The 22,937-nt window shown below is 44.7% G+C and overlaps 1 protein-coding gene across 3 annotated transcripts in view; it reads left to right on the forward strand.

Annotated features, from left to right (window-relative positions):
* Nucleotides 1–1,340: 1,340 nt before the first annotated feature.
* The window catches only part of klhl13 (kelch-like family member 13), a gene marked incomplete at its 5' end in the record, with an annotated part of 28,295 nt that continues 6,698 nt past the window's right edge, over nucleotides 1,341–22,937 (forward strand). The window contains 5 exons of one of the 3 annotated variants that reach the window (XM_080528251.1): nucleotides 1,341–1,411; nucleotides 15,581–15,722; nucleotides 19,817–19,949; nucleotides 21,071–21,267; nucleotides 21,520–22,315. In XM_080528251.1, coding sequence (XP_080384377.1) covers nucleotides 1,347–1,411; nucleotides 15,581–15,722; nucleotides 19,817–19,949; nucleotides 21,071–21,267; nucleotides 21,520–22,315 — 1,333 coding nt within the window. Of the gene's footprint in view, nucleotides 1,412–7,562; nucleotides 7,661–15,580; nucleotides 15,723–19,816; nucleotides 19,950–21,070; nucleotides 21,268–21,519; nucleotides 22,316–22,937 lie in introns of those variants that run through there. The other 2 variants (XM_080528250.1, XM_080528249.1) reach the window with 2 other exon arrangements.

A 22,937-nucleotide genomic window follows, 5' to 3' on the forward strand; every position in this document is an offset into this window, starting at 1 on the left:
CAACTCGCCTAATGTGTGACAGAGTTCTCAGGACACTTCAGGACCATGTTTGAAAACGGGCAAGCAATAAGGCTTGTTTATTTTTTTTTCCTCTTTCCAGATTGATCCTCTTCAACCTTTTTTGTCCCGTCTAGTCAGCTAGTGTAGTGGCCAGGGCTGATCCTCTCCTGGCACACTTGAAGAATGATGTCCTCATAATGGAAGTGAACTTCCAAATATCAGGACACATTTAATTTTCACAGCTAGTGTTAACCCAAACAGTCTTAGAGTAGATAATTACAACTGTTGCTGGTGTTACTAGGAGAAAAAGTAATTGCCCCAACCAATATACGGTTTCAAGTTCTCATCGTCACAGATAAGACATTAGCCTAAACCAGGAGTTTGACTGCAAGCAGTCACCTTTATTAAGCTCTACTTCTATACACAAGGCTACTCCTTTGGTCCTCTAAACAAACACTAGGCTACTTTTTCTACCCTCTTTCTTTCCCTCTTTCTATTCCTCTCGATGTCTGTTTTCTTCTATCTGAGTGTGTAATTCCCTGTTGTGGTCATAGGCACAGTGAACTCTATCCACACAGACTGTGCTGCAATTATCACCCCATCTGATCTCCACTGTAATCATGACCATGGCCAACAGTGGGGTGCAGGGAGGACAGATGGCAGACAACGCCCCAAAAATATGAGTCTGAAATATTAATAGAAAGGGCCATATGCTCACACTCTGTGGATACATGGAAAAGAGAGATGAGAAAAGGGAGCGGGAACTGAGCTCTGTTCACCTGCCCCTATGAAAAGTGGACCGAGATAATTGTAGTGCATGAATAGAAGCATCTTGTGGGCTGGGTTTGTATTGTTAAAGGGATTTCAATGAGACTAACCTGGGTAAATAAAGGGATAGAAACATCTGAAATGTACCTAGGTTACTGATGCTGTGTGTGAAAAGTAATGCAGGACAGCCTGCCTATGTTTGGTTTTACTTTGAAACTGATTTCAACAAGGAGACAGGTTTTAATCTAAAGTCACTCAGTGTTGGTAGGCAAACCTCTGACAACTGTTGAAGTGGATTGGCTATCTCCTATTTCCAGTTGGCAGATTTGCTACCCTGGTTCACGTGGACAGATAACACAAGTGGGATGATGGGCCTTAGACCATTTAGACCACTTGTTTAATTTTTCAAAACTCCACAAACCTTTGAAGTGTCTCTATTAATACATGGGTGTAGGTGAAGGGGTTATGTATGTACAATGTATGATGATACAGTTCTGTTATGACCCTCATTTAAAGACTACCGGTTATGTAGAGTGTGTTGTTCTTGTGTCTTTCAGAGGTGTGGTTTTGGCGAGGGCATGGAGCACCCTGTACACAGAGGGGAGACAATGTCCATTGGACTGCACGACAGGTACTGCGCAATGTATGTCAAACTTTTTTCTGCCTCTTTACATTCACCATCAACAATCTCACTTTCTTCTGAAGTGCTTGATTTTGACAGTTCCTGTTTTTGCCTGTTATGTCTGAAATTGTAACGTCAAACACTTGCTTTCAGCTCACTCACTATAGGACTTCACTGTGCAATTTCAGCCAGTGAGAGCAATTCCCTCTCATCTCAAAGTATATTCTTAATCTAACAACATGAAATGATTTTTATTCTCTGGTAATCTATGTCCCACAGACAGATGTTGGATTTTATTTATTTTTTACTGAAAGAATATTTTCTTTTGATATTTGGAATTTCTACCTGTTACGTCATTTGAAGTAACTTGTTTTCATCTTCATCAAACAAACCCAAAAAAAAACTTAACTCTTAACTTACATGATCACATCTGTGATAATGTCCCAAAAAGAGTTAAACACATAGTACATGGTGTTCAGGCTACTACTGTGTGTGGGCTGTTTACTGTGCTGCAGTGATTCAGGTCAGGTTACAGCGTGTATCCATGACTCGGTCTGTCAAAGCGCCGTCATTGTCCCCCTGTCGCTGGGTAGTGGGTGCCACTTTGGGCCTGTCTCCAGGCCCCTCTTTGGAAGTGTTGTTTTTATACCAAGTGACTAATGCCTTACTGCAAGCGTGTGAGTGGGTTTGATCCGTAAGCCAGTTACCCTCAGCTATGTTAATGAAGTAGGAAGTTCTGTGATTGTCTAGCGTCAGTGGATTACTCCCATCATCATGACATGGACTGTCCAAAAAAGAATGAAGTGTCATAAATGATGCAGCTTTCACGGCTGTCTCGTCTGTGCCCTCCCTGGCAACGGTGTGTCAGCGAGGTCTCTCTAAGCCCCTGTCCTTTGTGCCCCTCTGCGTGTTGCTGCAGCTGTTTTCAGGGATTTTGTCCAGAGCACTTCATGAAGATTTTAGTTGAGTGCCGTAACTGGAAATGCTTTCATGACACAATGTTACAGATTTAGCTCTACGGTTATTTACGTCAGCGCTTGAATAAGGCTGAAGTTTTTTCCGACGCACAGTGTAGGTTGGCTCGCTTTCATGTTTATGATATATTTATAACCAAGCCAATAGCTGTTGCTACAAGTACAACTACTAATCCCACGTTAATAATTTCCATTCCTATGAATGCTACAACAAATTACAATGGGGCAAGGCTTGTAGTCGTCATCCCCCCCACCCCGCCCCTTCCGTAACGTCTGTTTTTCAGTGTTTATCTTGGTTCCAGGTCTTGAGTCTGCTCTGCTGTCACTCAGCTCCCAGCCTCCTAACAAGGACCAAGATAGTGGTTGCTAGGCAATGGCAGTTTTTGACCAGTGAACATGGCTCTGTACTGTACTTGATGCAGCTGAGTGAGAGGAAATGCTCAAGCTGACTGAGGAGGAAACGGATGAAGACTTAATCAAACAGGCAGATTGCCAATTATTATTGACAATGCTTTGCATTTTAGTTATGCAGAATAACTATTTTCTTTAGGGCTACATGGTATGGTAATGAATAACTCATGAATGAAGTTATAGCTTCATGAAGTGAATAAGTTGTGGGATTTGAGAGATGCCGATTTCCCAGACATTATCATTCTCTCTTTCATGTAGTGCAGACAGCAGGGCAAAGTGTAGTGTTTTAAATGTGGTGTAGGGTCAATATACCATATTTATGTTCAGACCCTGGTGGATATCTTTTGCTCAGTGTATCATTTTGTAAGTGGATTCTCCGGATGCCACAATTTGTACCAGCACACTGGATCACTAAAAACCTTCAGCTGAGGAGGACAAGGCCTGTTAATAGCCAGCTCATGGTAAACTGTGCCTTTGGCAACGTTTGTTCCCCCGTGTCTGCTAAGCTGTTTTTCACCAGCTTCCATCTGTTGGGTCAGGGCACACCAATGGCCTAAGCTACGTCCGTACTCCGTACGGCCCTCAACTTCCCACAAACTAACTTTCAGGGATCTAGGCAAATGCTTGTATTCAACGACCCTGTACTTAAAACTGTTCGGCTTCCTTCTATTGTTCAACAAGTTCAATACAATACAAAAATAGCTTTAAAACTACAACTGTTGAATACCACACCGTTATAAGTGCAAACAGTTTGGTTTAGTACTACATGTAGTACTTTTTAGTGCAGTAGTGATCTTTCCACACCTCACTTTTTTTTCTTCCAATGTTATTTTAAATAGTGGCAGGAGTGTGTGGTGGTGGGTGTTGTCAAGGTTGTGTGTGTGTGCTAGAGTCTGTATTGACCAGGCCTGTGAGGTGTACACATAGACACTGATCAGGATAGAGCCTCGCTATGATTATGGAGATGAGTTGAAGCTCATCCCTCTTAAGATGTTATGGAAAGGGACATCTCAATGGCAGCTCATGGTGAAGGTGATAGTGTACATTGATCAGTGATAAGCCCAGAACCCGTTATCACACAGGACTGTTTTTCTACTCACTCACTCATAGCTTTTGTTGTTGTTGTTGTTTTGTTTTACATTTGGTGTGGACTGACTAACACACGTTCTCAAGCAGAGAGCATTTTTTAAAAAGTCAGATGAATGCAGCTCGTTTGTTTAAGGGTGAAAGAAGGCTCCTTTAGCCTGGCTCTAGATTGTTCCCTGTGTGTGGAGAGCCTTCCACAGCCCCTCACTCTGCAGCACCTGCTGGAGCTCTGCTTTCATCACCCAGTCCCTCTGAAGCAGGGCTGAGGCCTCTTCACTGCTGCCTCTACCTCTGTCTTGGAGATTTTTCTGTGCTAGGTGAGTTTCTCTAAACGAGCACTCCAGTCCCACCAGGTTTATTTTAACCCCCCAGGAAATGCTTTGGAAATGACGAATGCAGATGAGATTCGGATAACCGTGAGCCCTGTAAAATACTGTTGAATGTGTAGAAAAAAAACAGTGCCGCTTGCTTGAACATCAGTCTCGGCATATTTCGGTTTTTGTTTGTGTGCATGAGTTGGCCATTTCTTCCAGTGTCCGTAGCCTACGCAAGGTGTTGCCTTTTTAAATGAAAAGAGGGGTTTCATCTAGTACCCTATCTGGCAGTTTTCCTTTTCTGTATCTTTTTTATTTGATTGGATCTGCTGGGCTTTCTCATTAAACAGCACTTTTGTGTAGCCATGTGTTTAGATAACATTGATCCCAGAGGGGAAATTCTATTGTTTCACTCCTTTGATGACAGCTGGATAGAATGATACAGACTCAGACAGGATGACAGGAAGGTTTTGAGTTTGTTGATGGAGCCGGAGACGAACAAGATAAGGTGCCCCGTTCTGTGGTGACGGTGTGTCTGATCAGCTGCTGGCTTTAGGGTGTGTTCACCTCAGTTCCTCCTGTGTCCAGTAGATGGTATACATTTGTGTGCTCTGCAGTCATGACTGAAGGCTGCCTGCCTCTCTGGACTTCTAGTGTTCCTCATGCATGAACACACACCTAATGGCCAGTGCAAATGTCAGACAACGGCAAGGTGCACCGAAAGTAATTGTATCCAATCTTATGGACAATTAGCTTAGTTCGCGGATGGATTCAACACTTCCTGTAGCACGGAATGTTTCATCCTTTTTAGTACAGTGTGTTCTTTAACTATAGCGACGCTGTGTCTAGATATTCGTTTAATGTAGTGTGATGTTTTTTCTGTTTTTAAATACTTTGTGTGTGTGTGTGTGTGTGTGTGTGTTCAGAGTTAAGAAGTGTGTCTCTCTCAGCGGCCTTAATCGTCGCTGAATGAAGCTCACAGATTGATGTTCATCATGGCTTTGATCCAAGCAGCCATTGTGAGGCTTCTCTCTAATAGCTGGAGGAGGCTGGTTATCAGGATGATCAGTGCTGTCTCTTGTCTTTGTTGCCAGGCTGTCTTGAGCTGCACAGTGCTCCTGTGTAGTTTCTTTTTTCGTAGGGTAGAAATCAAACAAATTAATTTGTGATAGATGCAATGTTCCTCAATAGGCCCTGGCCTACATGCCCAAATGATATCAATCTGGATTTTAAAAAAAATGAAACATAACAATTGGCTAAGTAAAATTGTAATGGCCTAATTAGTCTTCTCATATAGCCTAATGAGTTATAGCACATTGCTACTGTGTCATGACTGATCCAGTTCTTTAGATGTTTGCTCTCTCCTCTCCACTTGGAGTTAACAATCCATCTGAATTAAAAGCCAGCATAACATGCATCATATTAGGCTAATGTGCAGAGCATGTCAGTACTGTACCCTGCTCTGGACGAGGGTAATGTGTGTGTGTGTGTGTGTGTGTGTGTGTGTGTGTGTGTGTGTGTGTGTGTGTGTGTGGTGTGTGTGGTCTTACCAAGAATTGCTTTGTGAATTAAGAGTGAGACTGCGCTAAGACTTACCGTATGAATATTTCACTGCCAGGCCAGCCTTTGTTCAATCAGACATGAATATCAATTATTTTTTCCTTTTTTGTGTGTGTGTGTATATATATATATGTGCTCACCTCTGGCTCTGTGCCAGCCCTACTCATCTGACAAAGGGAATTGTAATCCCCTGGTTTCCTTTTGTCCGTGTCCCTGCTACCTCCCAACCTACCTCCTGCCAATACAAGCATTTCCTCCCCTGTCATCCTGTGGGATCACAGAGAGACACACAACCACTAGGAGACCTCCAGCCAGACCACTCTGGGGGCGGGTGTGACTGAAAGATGACTGTCTGAAACTTTGCTTGAGTGAAAGAACCTGCAACTCTGTTTTTATTGTCATGTCATTACTCCCAGTTATGGGATGGGGGGGGGGGGGGGTCCAGGAGGATGATGATGATGATGATGTTGAGGAGGAGTGCGCCTAGACAGACACAGAGTGAGTGGGCTGATTAGGTTGAAGTGAGGGTGTATTCTGGGACCCCAGCTTCACTGAGGGAACTTGGATGCCCTACAAGACACTGTTTTTCTTTTATGAAGATGTGAGTAGATGAGGTCTGAGAAGAGCGGAGAGGGAACTTGTCAGAAGGAAGTAGCACACAGTAAAAGACGTTGCGTAAGACTTCTTGACATGGAGGTTTGAGTGCTCTCGGGATGAGTGAGACTGTAATTGTGGAAATGAGCTGCACTCAGTGCTTGGTTTTTATTTTCCTCTTAGTGCTTGGATGAATGTTGATCTAAAGAGGTTGAGGGAGGTAGCTTTAGTGCTCTTGATCAGCTGGCTGCCCCAGGCGTGGCCACGGCCGACTGCACACTTCCTAGTGTTCCAGCTCAGGAAGAAGAGCTCCATGGATAATGGGAGTGCAAGGGCTGAACTCCCGGTCCAAATGTGAATGGGATAGCCTACACGTTTACATCACATAGATAAGCCCTTTCATTTTATGGCCGCATATTATTTTTCTTAATGTGTAAAGAGAACTCGCCGTAGTTGAGGGGGGGGGAGGAGAGAGTCATGCACCCTCCTTCCTTACTGAGAATTACTTCATGCATGTGTGTTTAACAAACAATAGGGGTGTGTGTGTGAACACGTCACACTGTTGAGGTTTTGAATATGTATTATTGAGTATGTGGGTTGAGTCTGTAAAACAAGAGTGCTTAGCTGGAGCTTGATTTTGATTTCTCAATCAAATTGATGGTTAGAAATACCTAATATGATCTCTCTCAGTTGTTCTCTCTCTCTCTTTATTTCCCAGTGTATAGAAGTGTTGTTTTTGGCACTGCACACTGAGGGTGAGGAGATGCTCCTGTATTTAAGCCTCTGTTCAGTGCAGTTTTTTTCCCCCTCTCCCTTCCCTTTCTCTTACTCCTCCCTCTGCTCTACCTCTCCCTATAACAAGCCCAGCACTGCAGTCGACGCTCCTTTAACAAGGTGGCACTGTTGTTGAGCTGCTGGGTTAGAGTCGGCACAGCCTCAAAGAGCGATAGAACGGGAGGGCTCCCCCCCCCCTAACAGGACATGTCTGTGAGCCTGCCGCTGGGCCAGTAGGCACAGGGGACACGAGCCGCTGGCTTCTCCGCGCTACCGCTAGCGTCGTAAAGCCCCGTCTGTAGCGTGAGCCTACCTCCTCGCAACCTCACCGCTGTCGCTCCGCGCTCCCTCCCTCTGATCCGTGTGGGCAGAGTGGGATGGAAGCCCTCTCTGGAAGCCTGTTCATGGAAACACTCTTTGCCGCTTGTATCGCCGTAGCGCCGTGCTGGTGACAACAACATGCCGTTGAAATGGAAAAGCGGATCTCCTGTCAGCTGGAAATTCCCAGTTCCAGTGCTTAAAACGTCCAGGTCCTCGCCGCTCTCTCCTGCCTATATGTGAGTAAGGGGGGGGAAAAAGAATAGCGTTCACAGCATGCTGTGGTGGAGGTGGTGTATGTTGTTTTTTTGGGTTTGTTTTGATTTTTAATTTCAGTTTGTGTGTTATTTTCGAGTACATGATGGAGTCCCCCCTCCTCCTTCGTTGCAGCCTAATTGGGCACTGTATGATGGGAGCGCTGATGTGTGCGGAGAGGGGTCGATTTAATACCCTCCTTTGTGCTGTGTGATGACTAGCTGGTTAGCAGGGAGCATTGTCCTTTCAAGCAGTGGGGCTCATTATGCCCCTGCTCATTTCAGTGTGATTTTGGCCAGGACCACGTCCGCTGTCCCCCCTCCACCCTCCGCCGTGTCACTGTGTTTATCCGGCTGCAAGGACTCCCGGCAGCGGCAGCGAGCTTGGGAGGAGCCTGCCTTTGTCAGGGGGTCTGGTGCGCCCTGGTTTAGAAGCTATTGTCGTCGTCTGCTGCTGCTGCTGCTCTGGATGGGGGGAAGGGCAGGATGGAGGGTGCACACAGCCTCTACTCCATCACTCCCCCAGTCTATGGGGGAGAAGCCCCCTTGTCACGTCCTCCTCCTGTACCTCCTGATAACTGTGGGTAAATGGCGGTGTACTTGCCTCTGTAGTGCACAGTGACCTGGCTTAATCTGGCTCTGAGGAAATGACATCCAGAGGAGTGAAAGACCTTAGAAAGACCTGCTGGGCTAGAGTCAAATGGAAATGACCACATAGACTAACATGGTGCAGGTTTGTGGGTGTGGGATTTCTGGATTTGTTGGAAAGGCAATCGTTTCTAAAAGGATCTCAGGCTTTGCTTGCGGTTCTTCATGGCAAGTTGAATGAGGCCAGGGCAGTGTTAAGATAAGGCTACGTCCTTGGACAAGCCTAGATCAATAGTCCTGGCTGCTAGATAAAGCATATTGTCATATGATCTTACAATTCAGTATCCAGAGAGGCTGCAGAATGGAAGCACATGGGTACTTGTACCGTCAAGTGTGGAATTCAGCTTGTTAGACATTTGCCCTAAATAAAATTAAAAAACAACGTTTAATTCAATTGAATTACCGTAATTAATTCAATCTTAAATACATTCTAACTGAGATGGTCTTGACCCCTATCTCCTGCTGGGTGTTGCCTATAAGCGAAGGTTAAGCTGGAGCAAACATTTTTCACATGGGAGATTTAAGCTCCATAATCATGTTTGAACCAACACATTTTTTTACCATGGGTTATAGCTTTAGCGATTTAGCATAGCTGTTGTCCTTTCTTACACATCCACAGCTACAGTTGCCCTATGTGTTTTATTTCCTGTTCTTTAATGGCTGCAAATGAGCTTCTCCCCGTGAAAAGGACATACAAAAGGAGACATTTGCAATGAGTGAAGCCCTGCCCGGCCTGGCCAGCTCAGTTGCTATTTTGACTCTTATATTGTGTGATGTTTTTAGACAGCTTGATGTTAGACCTCTGATTATAAGTTACTCTGTGGTTCGTCTCTATATAATCTAAGGAGGGGATGGAAAGGAACTGTTCATGTTGATGCTGGCCTCTCAGAAGCTGCCTTCTGCCCTTTCACTGGATTTGGTCATTTAACAAGGGTAGGGTAGAATCAGGAATGGGTCTGTAGCTCAACATCCTAACAGGGATGCAGGGACAGAGGGCTAGTCTATTTTAAGGTGTGTGTGTGTGTGTGTGGGTGGGTGTGTGTGTGCATGTGCAGTGATCCCACTCAGATCTAAATATAGCCTCTGCCTGTGGTGTGGATTTCATGCTTGGAGGAATGGCAAAGGTGCACTGCCCAGAAGACCCAAGGAATAACTTGGAAGTTCACTGGGAAGTCACTGCGTTTCTCCTTGACGCTGTGTGAATTGTGAAGTTCTTTACAGTTAATTTCATCCTAACCTCAAGGACATGGCTAGACCATCAGTGATACTCAGTGGTTTGCGTGTACGCTATTTTAACGTACTCTTAAACATTCTCTCATCCTGCCTGTGACCGCAGGAATACAAGACCATAGGGTAGAGTAGAGACTGGCAATATGGTAAATAAATTATTTCACAATACACTTTTTTTTATTGTGGATGTGATGTCACTAATTTACTCGCTATGTCATCGAAGAAGTTGCAAACTTAATTTGTACTAATGATAATGAAACGGTAGTCTGGAAAATATTTGAGGGTGCATCGGTTTCCTTTGTTGATGACTGCAGTGAAAAACAAAAGAAGAGAAAGTGTTGTATTTTCTTACAATGTGGCTGAACTCTAGTCCAGTCTGACTTGAGTGCTAATCATGCTGACCTGGCTACCAGCAAAGTGTCCAGCCCTGTGGCCCACACAGGTATGGAGAGTTTTTGGGGAAGGATTGATTACTTTAGCCTGGCCTTTGGGGGAGGGGGGGGGGTTGTTTGCTATGGGCTGCTTGTCCATCTCCTTTGAGGTATTGTTTCTCCATCCTGACAGCAAAACCAAACAGGACCACATTCTCCTGATTTGACCTGTTTGTTGAGGATGTTTGATCATGTTTGATCATTCAGTGTTTTCTGCTCCTCTCCAAAATTCATTAAGCTGAGCTAGGCTACATGTTCTGTGCCTCCTGTCAGTTTCATTGTGGTTATGCAATGGGAACAGTAGGCCTATCCTACATCCAAAACAATCTACAGTAAATGTGATTACACACTAAGTCCTACTCTGGACTCATTTCTGTGGAAAGATTGTCTCGGGGGGGACCATGGACTTTGAATGTCTCAAATCCATCCAAGCACATGTACTTTTGACATTCAAAGTCCATGCTGCCCCTTGAGACAGTCTTCCCTTAGGAATTACACTCCAGGTTAGAGTCAATGGTGACAAAGAAACTGAAGTAAAAAAAGAAAAAGACACTTGAAATGTATTCATTGAAATACTGAATAATCTAGGTACAGTAGTTGGAAATGCCGGAGTGTAGGTCTAGCTTCTGGGGAGGTCACGTGTTGGTTATATCAGTGTATAAAACAGTTGGTCTTTACGTGGTAGGAGCAATGGTACTCATACATAAGCAGGGCTGACACAGCCAGAGGAGATGCTCTGTTTGTGTGGCTCTTGCTCAAAAGCTGTCCTCATCCCAAGGTTTGTTTCTGCAATGTACAGTACAGCTCTGCTAGGATGCCAGCGCTCTGTCTCTATTTGCATACTGTATCTTCCTTCCCCAATTACAAAAGCATTTTTTTCTCTCCCCAATAAAACTGCTGGATAAATGCTAGAGGTCTTATGAAGTGTGTCTCTGTAAGCGCATTTGGTGCATCATGTGGTGACTCATATTGCGCGACTGGAGAACCTTAGGATGTGTGTTTTCTCTTCCAATAAATAAGTAAATTTTCCTTGCATAGGCCTAATGATCTCTCTCAATAGACTAATCTTCACTCTTGCCGAATATTGTCCCAGCAGAATGGATGAAATTGATTCCCAGAGTGTTGGATGGAATCACTATGTTGGTTTCATGAGTTATTAGGTCGCTACTTCCAAACGTGTGGTAGTCGTTAGGGAGGTGCATAACTCATTTTTTCATGGTCGATTAATCAGTGGGTGGTATGAACGATTAATCGATTTTTCGATGTGGGCTGACATTCACAAAGACAGCAGCAAGAAATCACTTATATTAAACAAAAAAAACAACCTTTAATAGTGAAAATATAGATATAAATAGCATCTTTGACATGGAGGCATGGTAAAATAATTCCAGATACCCCACACTGGACACCATTGTTTTTCTGTGCATGATTAATACAAAAACAACAACTAATAGTGCTACAGAACCGACATTAGTTCTGTCCGTTTATTTAACGGTCCAACCCCTCTCGACACAGCTTACCCTAACCCTCGGGAACGATTAATCGATTATTCTGTCCCATCTCTAGTAGTTGTAGGCTACTTTAGCCTGGCCTTTGGGAGGGGGGGGGGGGTTGCTATTGGCTGCTATTGGCTGCTTGTCCATCTCCTGTGAGGTATTGTTTCTCCAGCCTGACAGCAAAACCAAACAGGACCACATTCTCCTGATTTGACCTGTTTGTTGAGGATGTTTGATCATTCAGTGTTTTCCGCTCCACTTCTAAACTCATTAGGCTAAGCTAGGCTACATGTTCTGCGCCTCCTGCCAGTCAATTGCATCTTACCATGAATAAGAATGCTGCCTGCTATTTTTATGACCTCAAAGAAAGACTAGCCTACTTTGTCTCACAGAAATGCCTGACTTCAAAGTTTGTATAGTTATGCACTAGTAACCTTTTTAATATTCATTTCCGTTTTCTCTTTGTCTCTCTCTCTCTCTCTCTCTCCCTAAGTTTTTGAGTTGCTACTGTTTTGACTCTATTTCCAGTCACCGATTCTGTTTTTAATGAAGAACAACCCAGTTGTTGTAGGTGGATAAAAAAATACGATCTGGCCGCTCCCTCAAAGCTTGGGGCCTAATTAAGAGGCAGGCGTCAGGTCCAACCTAGTTGAAAGGGATGTTGGGTAATCAAAGATGGGGATATGCTAAGGTCAGTCCCTCAGTGAATCTCATTCGCATGGAGCAGAAGTCTGGCACAGCATGAAGTCACATCACAGCTGCTCCTACCTGGAACTACGCTGTACTTCATCATTGAAATTAGTTTTTAAATCTGTTATGGTAATTCTGTATTTTGTGGATAGTACATGTTTCTCTTACCTGTCTTCTAAACAATGTTCTGGTTTTACAACGTTCTGCACTGCCCGTAGGAGTGTAAATGCAGTGACGGAGGTGAATTATTATGACCTCAATGTGCTGGAGTGGCCTGCTTGCCTCTTCTTTTCAACTGTTGGTCATTCAAAGGCTAACAGGATTTTGCATCTCCATTTCCTCATTAGGCCTATATTGATAACTCAGTGTTCTGTTGATGTTTGTGGTATCAATGGGGTTATGTCTGTTTTTGTGTTGTTTGTTGTAATTTGATAAAGGGATTGATTGGATATTCTTATATTTAGTTGGGCTACCATAAAACCTCTTTTAGTAGCCTGGGTGTTCATTTGATTTAACCATAATACTACAGTATTGGAGACAGTATTGGAGACTGGTGGTTAGTCTGTTACCCCCACTGCTGTTGCCAAACTGCTGTTCAAACCCGTGATATGACAGAGCTGAATATATCACACAGAGAACAAACATCCACCAACATTATATCAATATTGTTAGCCTACAATAAATCAGTCAAAACCGGATTCATCTTTGCTACATCGGCTATGTATTATCGTTGCTGCTGCTGTAAGCGATCTGTCAGACTTAATACCGACTAATACAGAATTAATACTGGTAATGTCACAACGGGCACTCAGAATCAAATGTCACTTTAATCATCTGTTGTATGTAAGCAGAGAATAGTCCTACTTACCTTTTGAACAATTAGTTTTAATCCGTCGTTTATTAGGGACGGGCGCTTATTTGCTTCAATGTCATTAGTGTCCCGGCTATTATTGGAAACGATATGAACAGCGTTTATTGGACATATTACGGTATTGTCATTCAGGACCTTGTGAGGAAATGTCCTACTGTTGTATGTTATCTACTTATAGGCCTACTGTATACTTCTGACAATCTGAGGAATGAGCAGATGTACAACATCCTGTCAGCCTACAGGTCGCCTTGTTTTAATGTACAACATCCTGTCAGCCTACAGGTCGCCTTGTTTTAATCCCACTGTTCTGAGCAGATGTGTGAGTAAGAGGAAATGGAGACACTGCTAACTCCTCCTCTTGATTAAAGGTCTGCTGCTCTTAGGATGCAAGTTTTCATTATAGTCATCATCCAATTTACAAAAGCAATTAAGACGCATTGCACGCCTACCCCCATCCAATTTGGCCAATTTAATTAATTATTCCCTGATGTAATTCGGAGAAATGGTTTACTGTCTCCAAGCAGATGATTCATGCCATGTTTCACTATCTTGGTAATGATAAAGGAAACTGCAATCCCCCAACCCCCCTCGACACACACACACTCACTCACACTACACTGTAGTTGAAAGGCTAACTCAATTTGTGTGTATACAGTGTCTGCACTGTTCCTGTTCATGGCTGAAACTTAAGATGCCGCCTGTGTCTGTTGTCTTGGGGAGGAGGGTTTTTCTTTCTTCCTTACTGCATCAGTCCTGGAAGTTCTGAATGTGTTTAACACCGTTTAGAGCAGTTTTACTCGCACTGGCTAGTATCAGAGACAGATTTACACACACATGAACCCGATAGAGGTATCTTAAAACCACCATTCAATTAGCAGGTTTCTAAATACTATTGAGACCGTATGTTTCATATGTCATATCAGCATTCTTTGCACACGCATACAGGTAACTTATGTATTCAATTCACGTTTTATAGGCAAATGCAGTTCCACTATTCATCCTCATTCAACACAAATTAAAATATATATTGCATGGTCTTACCTTCACTTGTGCTGCAATGTCAGAAACCGAAGCCCAAGAATTTTACTCTCTTACACTGTAATGTGACAACAATAAAACTATTTTTCCGCTACAGTGCTACGGCTAGCTATGCATCAACAGCCAGGACGAGATGCAGTACAATCCAAGTGTTATTTTCTGTCCCTTTGTTTTAAGTAGGTGCATAAGCTCAGGCATTGGTCTTCCATTAATTATCACTCCCTGTTTTGATTGAAAGTCACATTTTGAGACTTTTTAAAGATGAGATATAACGCTTTCCATTTTTGCAACGCTGTGCAACGTTTTTTGCTGGAGCTAGCTAACGTGGAGGGAGAGCGAGCATCAATTACGTGGGCTCAATGTGGACTCAATAAACGCCCCTCAGTGAGGCAGACGTGATGGCTGCCGCCCATGGTGCTTTTTCATTGCAGTTTTGTTTGTAACGGGGACATTGTTATTGCCCGCGGAGGCTCTGCTTTCCCTGCCTCCCCTGACTGCACGTCCCTGCTGTAGTCTTATATTACCATGGCTTTTATATGCCATGTTATATGAATGAGAATGAGATCCACGATTATCCTTCCCGGTCTCGTTCAGTCTGGGTATTTCAATCTTGGATCTCTTTGAAGTAGAAACCATTTAATTATTATTTAATGCAAAATGATTGGATGAGAGGCAAGGAGGGGAACACCATGTCTTTGACTGCCCTATTTCAAACAAGAGTGCTCGCCTGGACTTTTTTTTTCCCTCTAGTGAGCCTCAAAAACCTCTGATCGCACGTTAAAGAAACGTTATATCTGTATTACTCCAGAAGTATTCTCCATTGTAATTATGAGTGTGTATTCATCATATGAGGAGGATACAGTTGTAAATATGTAGGCTGAAATGCTTAATACGAGCTGCCTCTCAGCAGTGCAGTGAAATACAAGGATGGGATACCACTTGGGAAATACAAGGATGGGAATAAGATCAAATAGAGTAATAACAATCAATGGTAATAAGAGTCCAAACAATAAGTATAGCCTTAGAATGTAGAGATAAATAGTCTGAATTAGAGCAGAGAGGATAATGCTGTGCTCTCTGAGGGAGTCAGGGTGCTAGGTGTTATCATTGGTCAGCCCAGAAGAGGGAGGGTGGAATGGATGCAAAAAATGCTTACTTTCTGTATATTGAATTTGGTAGGATTCAAACTGTAACATGTTCATTACCAAGGACTAGGCCTATAGGTGCGAAGAGTTCTTATACTCCTACCACCACCACTCCACCTAATGTGCTGTGATTTTAAGCTACCTTTTCCCAGAATTTCCTTTTGTGGCATCATCAAATCTCAGGACTCCCGTTATCATACAGTACGCCTGCAAACACTCAATCATCAGATTTAAATGTCAATTAGATGCTTGCACTACGTCACTGAGTTAATGCTCTCTTTTTCTCTCTCTCTCTCTCTCTCTCTCTCTCTCTCTCTCTCTCTCTCTCTCTCTCTCTCTCTCTCTCACTCCCTTAGATCCCTCGTGGAGGACGACGACCCTCACATGAAAGTGTCGTTAGCGTGTGGTGACATGGGCATCTCTGCCCACCTTCAGGCTTCAAAGACAGGAAACACACGCTTCTTCACAAGCAACACACACAGCTCAGTGGTCCTTCAGGTGAGAGCACGCCACGCTGAGGGCTGTGTAGGGTAGGGTGGGGCGGGCGGAGGAGGGACGGTGGCTGAGCAGATGTAGCCTACAGATTGATGAGCCTCATAAGAGTCTTAATGAAATATGACAGTGATCTTCAGAGGCCTTGTGATTAACTGGTTGAAGGACAGATGGATGGCCTATAGGACGTCTGAAAATTCTTGGTCTTTAGTGAAAGACCAAGGGCCCGATCCCAACGTCACCTGGGTACTAGCCACTTCTCAATATATTGATATATTATTTTTGGGGCTGATTTAATGCATTTAATAGGAAGGATGAACACACACAGTTCCTCATTCTTGAGGAAGGGATTAGAAAAAGCAAAAATCATGTGCTTTCTATGAATGCCAATCAAACAGATTTTTTGGGATTGTTCCCTCTGCTTCATTGTTGTTGTTCCCTCTGCTTCATTGTTGTTGTTCACTCTGCTTCATGGCCTAGTTTGTAATCATGTGCAAAGAATAAGATGTCTTCTGTGTAGCCTACATGAAAAGAAAACATGCTGAAGTTTTGGAATAGGAGGAAAAACGTCCTTTGAACTGGAGAAGAAAAGGCATTCATTTCTCTTTTTGAAGACATAGACATGGTTCTGACCCCCTGCACTGCTCACCATCACTTGCCTAGCGTGTTTGACTGTTGTCTGTGTTGTGATAAAGTACCATTCAGTGGGTACCCAGTCAGTGGGTCCAGCTTTAGGCCCTGTCCTGCTCATCTGTCCACATCTGAAGGTTGTCACAGCATGGCTCCATGCAGGACGATTCCTCCTGGCAGCTGCTGCACTCATCCATGTGTGACCTGTCCCAACACACACCCTAAGCCTGCTCTCTCTCTCTCTCTCTCTCTCTCTCTCTCTCTCTCTCTCTCTCTCTCTCTCTCTCTCTCTCTCTCTCTCTGTCTCTCTGTCTCTCTGTCTGTGTCTCTCTCTCTCTGTCTGTGTCTCTCTCTCTCTGTCTGTGTCTCTCTCTCTCTGTCTCTCTCTCTGTGTCTCTGTCTGTCTGTCTGTCTGTCTGTCTCTCTCTCTGTGTCTCTCTCTGTGTCTCTCTCTGTGTCTCTCTCTGTCTGTCTGTCTGTCTGTCTGTCTGTCTGTCTCTCTCTCTGTGTCTCTCTCTGTGTCTCTCTCTGTGTCTCTCTCTCTCTCTCTGTCTGTCTGTCTGTCTCTCTCTGTGTCTCTCTCTGTGTCTCTCTCTCTGTCTCTCTCTCTCTCTGTCTCTCTCTCTCTCTGTCTCTCTCTCCTATAGGCTAACTAAAGGGGGCGGGTCCTTCTCTCTCGGGCAGTGTTGCGTGTGTATGAGTGTGTGTGTGTTTGGTGCTCAGCTGAACATGGTGGCCCGAAGCCAATTTGAATACAATTCAGTTCACATTCTGATTCCTTCTATTTTAAAAAAGTCGAATATATTATATTAAATTGTGCTTAGAGGGAATTATTTTCACCGGACATTATGTCCGACGAGTTTTCAATTTGTCGGACTTCAACAAATTTTACCGGACAAAGACCGTAAAAAACCCTGGTGTGTGTGTGTGTGTGTGTGTGTGTGTGTGTGTGTTTTTATTATTTTGACAGATTCCAGTATGATGATAACCCCTATTAAGTGTTACATTTGTATTGCCTCTATTGAAGAGTGTGTTATAGGGCTGCACGATTAATCGATTTTAAATCGAAATCGCGATTTGAAATGACGCGATTAGCTAATCGCAAAGCCTGCGATTTGCCTGCGTTTTTTTTTTTTTTTTTTGCCATTTAGCAGACGCTTTTTTAATCCAAAGCGATTTACAATTACGAATTACAGGGACATTCCCCCTGGAGTAACTGAGGGCTAAGTGCCTTACTCAAGGGCACACTAGTAGTGGTGTGGTTTCAGGCGGGATTTGAACTCACAACCTTCCGATCACAAGTCCAACTCACTATGTGTTTCTCAACCCTCTCCTCGGGGCGCCCCAGCCGCTCCACATATTTGATCTGTTCCACCACCAGCACACCTGATTCAACTAATCAAGTCCAAAGGGTTGGATTTGATTGCTTTGGACTTGATTAGTTGAATCAGGTGTGCTGGTGGTGGAACAGATCAAATATGTGGAGCGGCTGGGGCGCCCCGAGGAGAGGGTTGAGAAACACCACTACCCGTATGGGATACGTCATACAGCGCGTCGGATTCAACGTCAATGAACGTCAAAAAAAAAAGACAGTTGTTGAGAGAAACAAAATGGTGTTGCTGTTTAAAAAAAACATAAATAAATATGTTGTCCCAATTCATATATTTTAAGTTCTCATCCTTGCATTAGAATTAGAGCAGTTAATAGTTTGATGGTATCATGTGGTAATGCTCTCTGAAAATAGGTGATAGATAGATTCATCCAATTACCTGCCAAGTATTTTTTGAAAGTACCTGCCCTTTTCCAAACAGCTTCCAATTAAGCTTTCCTAGATGGTTGTGTGAAACAAACCACCTGAGTCAGGTTAGTAATGCTCCATCACATGTTTTAATCTGAAGCTTGATTTTAAAGCAACCCAACTTTAAAGCAACCCAATGTAAGTTTAGTTCTTTCACTCGTAGCTCGGGCTGTGGGGGTGCTAGAGGAGGGAGCCTCTAAGTCCCCTGAAGACGTACAAACAAACTGCACGTTGATACGACCTTCCTAGCCGGAGATATGGCCACACTTTACAAAAACTCCCTTTTTTTTTTTTTTTTGCTATTTAAAAAAATAATAATCGCAAATTAATCGCAATCGCGATATCTGTCCAAATAATCGCAATTCGATTTTTCCCCCAAATCGTGCAGCCCTAGTGTGTTATCCCATGTTGCCAGGTCTCAGGAACATAGCAGTGTGTCGGTCTACTTGTGAGGCAGCACATTGCTGATGCCGGATACCAGATAATGACATTGACAGTCTGCCCTGTCCCTGGAAGGGTATTTGATCGATCAGATGTGTCTGAAAATGAAAAAAGTACTTACCATAAAGAAAACATACAAATAACGACAAAATGAAAAAAAAAATGGTTTGAAATTATTTCTCAAGGGTTATCTCCTGTGACACCAACACAGCAAATCCACTCGTAGGCTATTTGGCTATTACTCTGTTGTGTATATATAGACATATCTAGTCCTCCCTGCTCCCTCTGGGACCATGCATGATGCCACAGATGTAACATGCTCATTACGCAGTCGGCTGCATGACACCAAAGCGTCATTCAAATGTGTGGGAATCACTGGCCACCAACTGCTTCCTATATTGAATGCTAATCAAGCCTTCAGGGTGGTCAATGCACATGAGGGATGCTATTGTATATACCACAGTGTCTTTATGGGTACTGTCAGTTTGGTTTTCAAACACGTTGTAGTTGATGTATTTAGCTGCTACAGGGTCACTTTTCCTCTGGCATCTAAAGGTCAAAAGAAGTGTTGTGGGAGTAAATTATTTTGAATTCATCATTTAAACTGAGCCATCCGTGAAACAATCAAGAATCAATTTGACTGTGGCCTGGGGTGGTCCAGTGGTCTAGCACCACAGTCTACAGTGCACACATGCCCATGTCTAATCCGGCCCATGCCCTCTTGACGTGCCCTCTCTCCCTTCTTCTCCTTACTTTCCTGTCTGTCTCCACTATATCCGTTAAATAAAATGAAAAATATGAGTGGGACTGCCCCACTCAGAAAAAAAATGAATTTGACCAAGAGAAAATGTGATGTGGTTCGCATGGTATTGTGATACAACGTTCACTGTTTCAGTTCAGTTGCATATGTATCTGAACCGACATGTTTGGATTGTTTAATGACCTAATTTTTCTGGATGGAATTTACAGCATTCATAAATTCAGAATTCATAGCATAATTTCACATTTTCTGTCGATGGGGTAGACTCAACGAAATAATAAACAAATATATTGGTTCTGTCGTTTCTATGTTGTGTATTAATCCAGTGTTTGTGTACCCCTCGGGGCAGGGTTACTGAGATTTGGGTTGAGCCCCTCAGAAATGAGGCCAAGTGCATTTTCAGGACTGGTTCCCTCCCGGCCTCCACCCACCCAGCCCAGCTCTCTAACAGGCTGCTCTCTCCCCTCCCAGGGATTTGACCAGCTGAGGATAGAGGGATTACTGTGTGATGTCACGCTGGTGGCTGGGGACGGAGATGAAGCCTTCCCTGTGCACCGCGCCATGATGGCCTCCTCCAGCGACTACTTCAAAGCCATGTTCACAGGTAAGACCAGCGCGGCCGCGTACGGGCCCAGAGCAGCAGCAAACTGGGATATGAATGTTGATGAACCGAGTGATTAGAGGATTAGCCCCCCCGATCACACGCCACTCCCTGTGGCTTTGCAGCTGTTGGCCTTGTGCTGTGTTGGTTGATGTGTACATCTGTGATCGACAGCATGAAAGCCAGCATGGTAGCTGACATATTTCAAGTTGTCGATCTCCCTCGGAGGCTTTTCCCGAAGTGCTCCTTTTCTTAAGCATGGCGTGAATCCTCCAGGATTTGAGATGCTGCTTTTTGCTTCCATCGTCGTCATCTCTGCAAGCTGGTTACCTCCCCTTGAATTACACTTTTGCCATTTAAGGTTTTGATGAGGTAAAATATATATATATATTTATTTATTTATTTTGCAAAACAGTGCAAATATGCCTTTCATCATTGTTATCAAGGTTATTTAGTAACATTTTTTTCTCCATTTTACGCTAACGAGGAAATCCGTTTGATGATCAGCCACCATTCAGCATGTGGATTTTCCTTTCTATCTAGAAATGTTCCACTTGTTTCTTGCTGTAGCCTACTTACTGCTCCATTGTTGAAGCTGCAATTACTCAGAGATGCCATTAAAACAAAAGACAAAACCCTTGAAACTTTAAAGCAATTTCACTCAAAAAGGGAAAAATGTCCACAACCTGTAAGTGGTTAACCCTGTGTTTGACATGGGTGTATCAGAGGTTCAGACCTGGTAGCGGGCTGTAATACGTGTGTTAAGAGAGAATGAGTCAGTATTGAAGCCGCTAACAAGAGGAGAAGTATGCTGCTGCAGATGGTGAGTAAAGGCTTCTCGCTGTGACCCACAGCCTTCTCTGGGTGAATTATACAACTTTACAGGCAGCCATAATGGTCGATGTATGAGGTTGGTGTGTGAAAGGGCTTCACCAGTTCAGTGGAATGGAGCTTTTACACCCACTGATTGTCAATGGTCCACACAACTGAAATGGAGGAGACCAGTCTTTGACCTTTTGGCAACAAGACAGGTTCAAGGTAATACATGAGTAATGTTCACAGTAATACATCTTCTGATTTATTTGTCCTCTCTTTTCTCTCCCTCCTTCACCCTCCTGATGTAGGTGGAATGAAGGAACAGGATCTAATGTGCATCAAGCTTCATGGTGTCAACCGAATAGGCCTGAAGAAGATCATTGACTTCATCTACACGGCCAAGCTCTCGCTAAACATGGAGAACCTGCAGGACACACTGGAGGCAGCCAGCTTCCTTCAGATCCTGCCTGTGCTCGACTTCTGCAAGGTCTTTCTCATATCAGGGGTAAGGAGACAGAGTCTAATACAGTCTGCTCAGCCCTCCAGAACCCAGAGGGATTAGAACACAGCGTCTTATCATGCTGCTCCGCTCTGGCTGCTGCTTCCTTCAACGTCTGCAGATGTGCAGTCTTAAAGACTTGTTTATCCACTATACATGTCTTTTTATTTATTTATTAAATGCTGTGTGTGTGTGTGTGTGTGTGTGTGAAAGCGTGATAAGGAGTAGCTGCATCACTGACTGTTCCCTTGCCTGCAGGTGTCCCTGGATAACTGTGTGGAGGTGGGGCGCATTGCCAACACATACAACCTCACAGAGGTGGACAAATACGTCAACAACTTCATCCTCAAGAACTTCCCCTCGCTGCTGGGCACGGGGGAGTTTGTCAAGCTGCCCTTCGAGCGGCTGGCCTTCGTGCTGTCGAGCAACAGCCTGAAGCACTGCAGCGAACTGGACCTGTTCAAGGCCGCCTGCCGCTGGCTACGCTACGAGGACAGCCGCATGGACCACGCCCCCAAGCTCATGAAGAACATCCGCTTCCCCCTCATGAACCCGCAGGAGCTCATCAACCACGTGCAGACGGTGGACTTTATGCGCACGGACAACACGTGCGTCAACCTCCTCCTGGAGGCCAGCAACTACCAGATGATGCCCTTCATGCAGCCGGTGATGCAGTCGGAGAGGACGGCCATCCGCTCCGACAGCGCCCACCTGGTCACCCTGGGCGGGGTCCTGCGGCAGCAGCTGGTGGTGAGCAAGGAGCTGCGTCTGTTCGACGAGAAGGCCCACGAGTGGAAGGCGCTGGCGCCCATGGACGCCCCCCGCTACCAGCACGGCATCGCCGTCATCGGCAACTTCCTCTACGTGGTGGGCGGCCAGAGCAACTACGACACCAAAGGCAAGACGGCGGTGGACACGGTGTTCCGGTACGACCCGCGCTACAACAAGTGGATGCAGGTGGCCTGCCTTAACGAGAAGCGCACCTTCTTCCACCTCAGCGCCCTCAAGGGACACCTCTACGCCGTCGGGGGACGCAACGCCGCCGGGGAGCTCGGTGAGAGGTTTTACATTTGTCACGGTCGGCACCTTCACTCTCTCGCTGTGAAAAAGGGGGGCGGGGGGTGAACATCGAGCACCGCCCGCACACGTCCTGTCACCTGGATAATGTAGTGTTGTATCTGTACCGCTGTGTGCGCTGCCGTATCATGCTGTGGAGCAGGTGCATAGGTGGAGTCATCATAGAGCAGAGTTCAGGTTGATGGTGATGGTGCCAAGCCAATGGAGGGCCAGCTGCAGTCAGTCAGACCATGTGAAACTCAGCATTGGCGGGGGGAGACAGAGAGGACCAGACTTCTCTGTAGAATGCGTGCGAGTCAGTAGCATACCAGTAAACAGGTGAGGGTCGATGTCAGGTCCCAGTCCAGCCCAATCGACCCCTTAGAGCAGGCCACAGAGCAGTGCCAACATCCAGCCCTATAATGACCGGGCCTAGGGGACAGCCATGCTAGCAGCCGTGTCCTGGTCCACTGGGCTGTGTTTCCAACTGTGGGCCTGAAGCCTCATGGCTGGGTACGACGGCCCTGTCTACAACTTGCATGAACCAAGTGACAAGACAGACAGCACACTGTTTTTTTGGTGTGTTTTCTTCATGTATTTGTTTGGTTGTGTTTTGTCAC

This window comes from Nansenia antarctica, assembly GCF_963989245.1.
Source record: "Nansenia antarctica genome assembly, chromosome: 4".
Lineage (NCBI taxonomy): Eukaryota > Metazoa > Chordata > Actinopteri > Argentiniformes > Microstomatidae > Nansenia > Nansenia antarctica.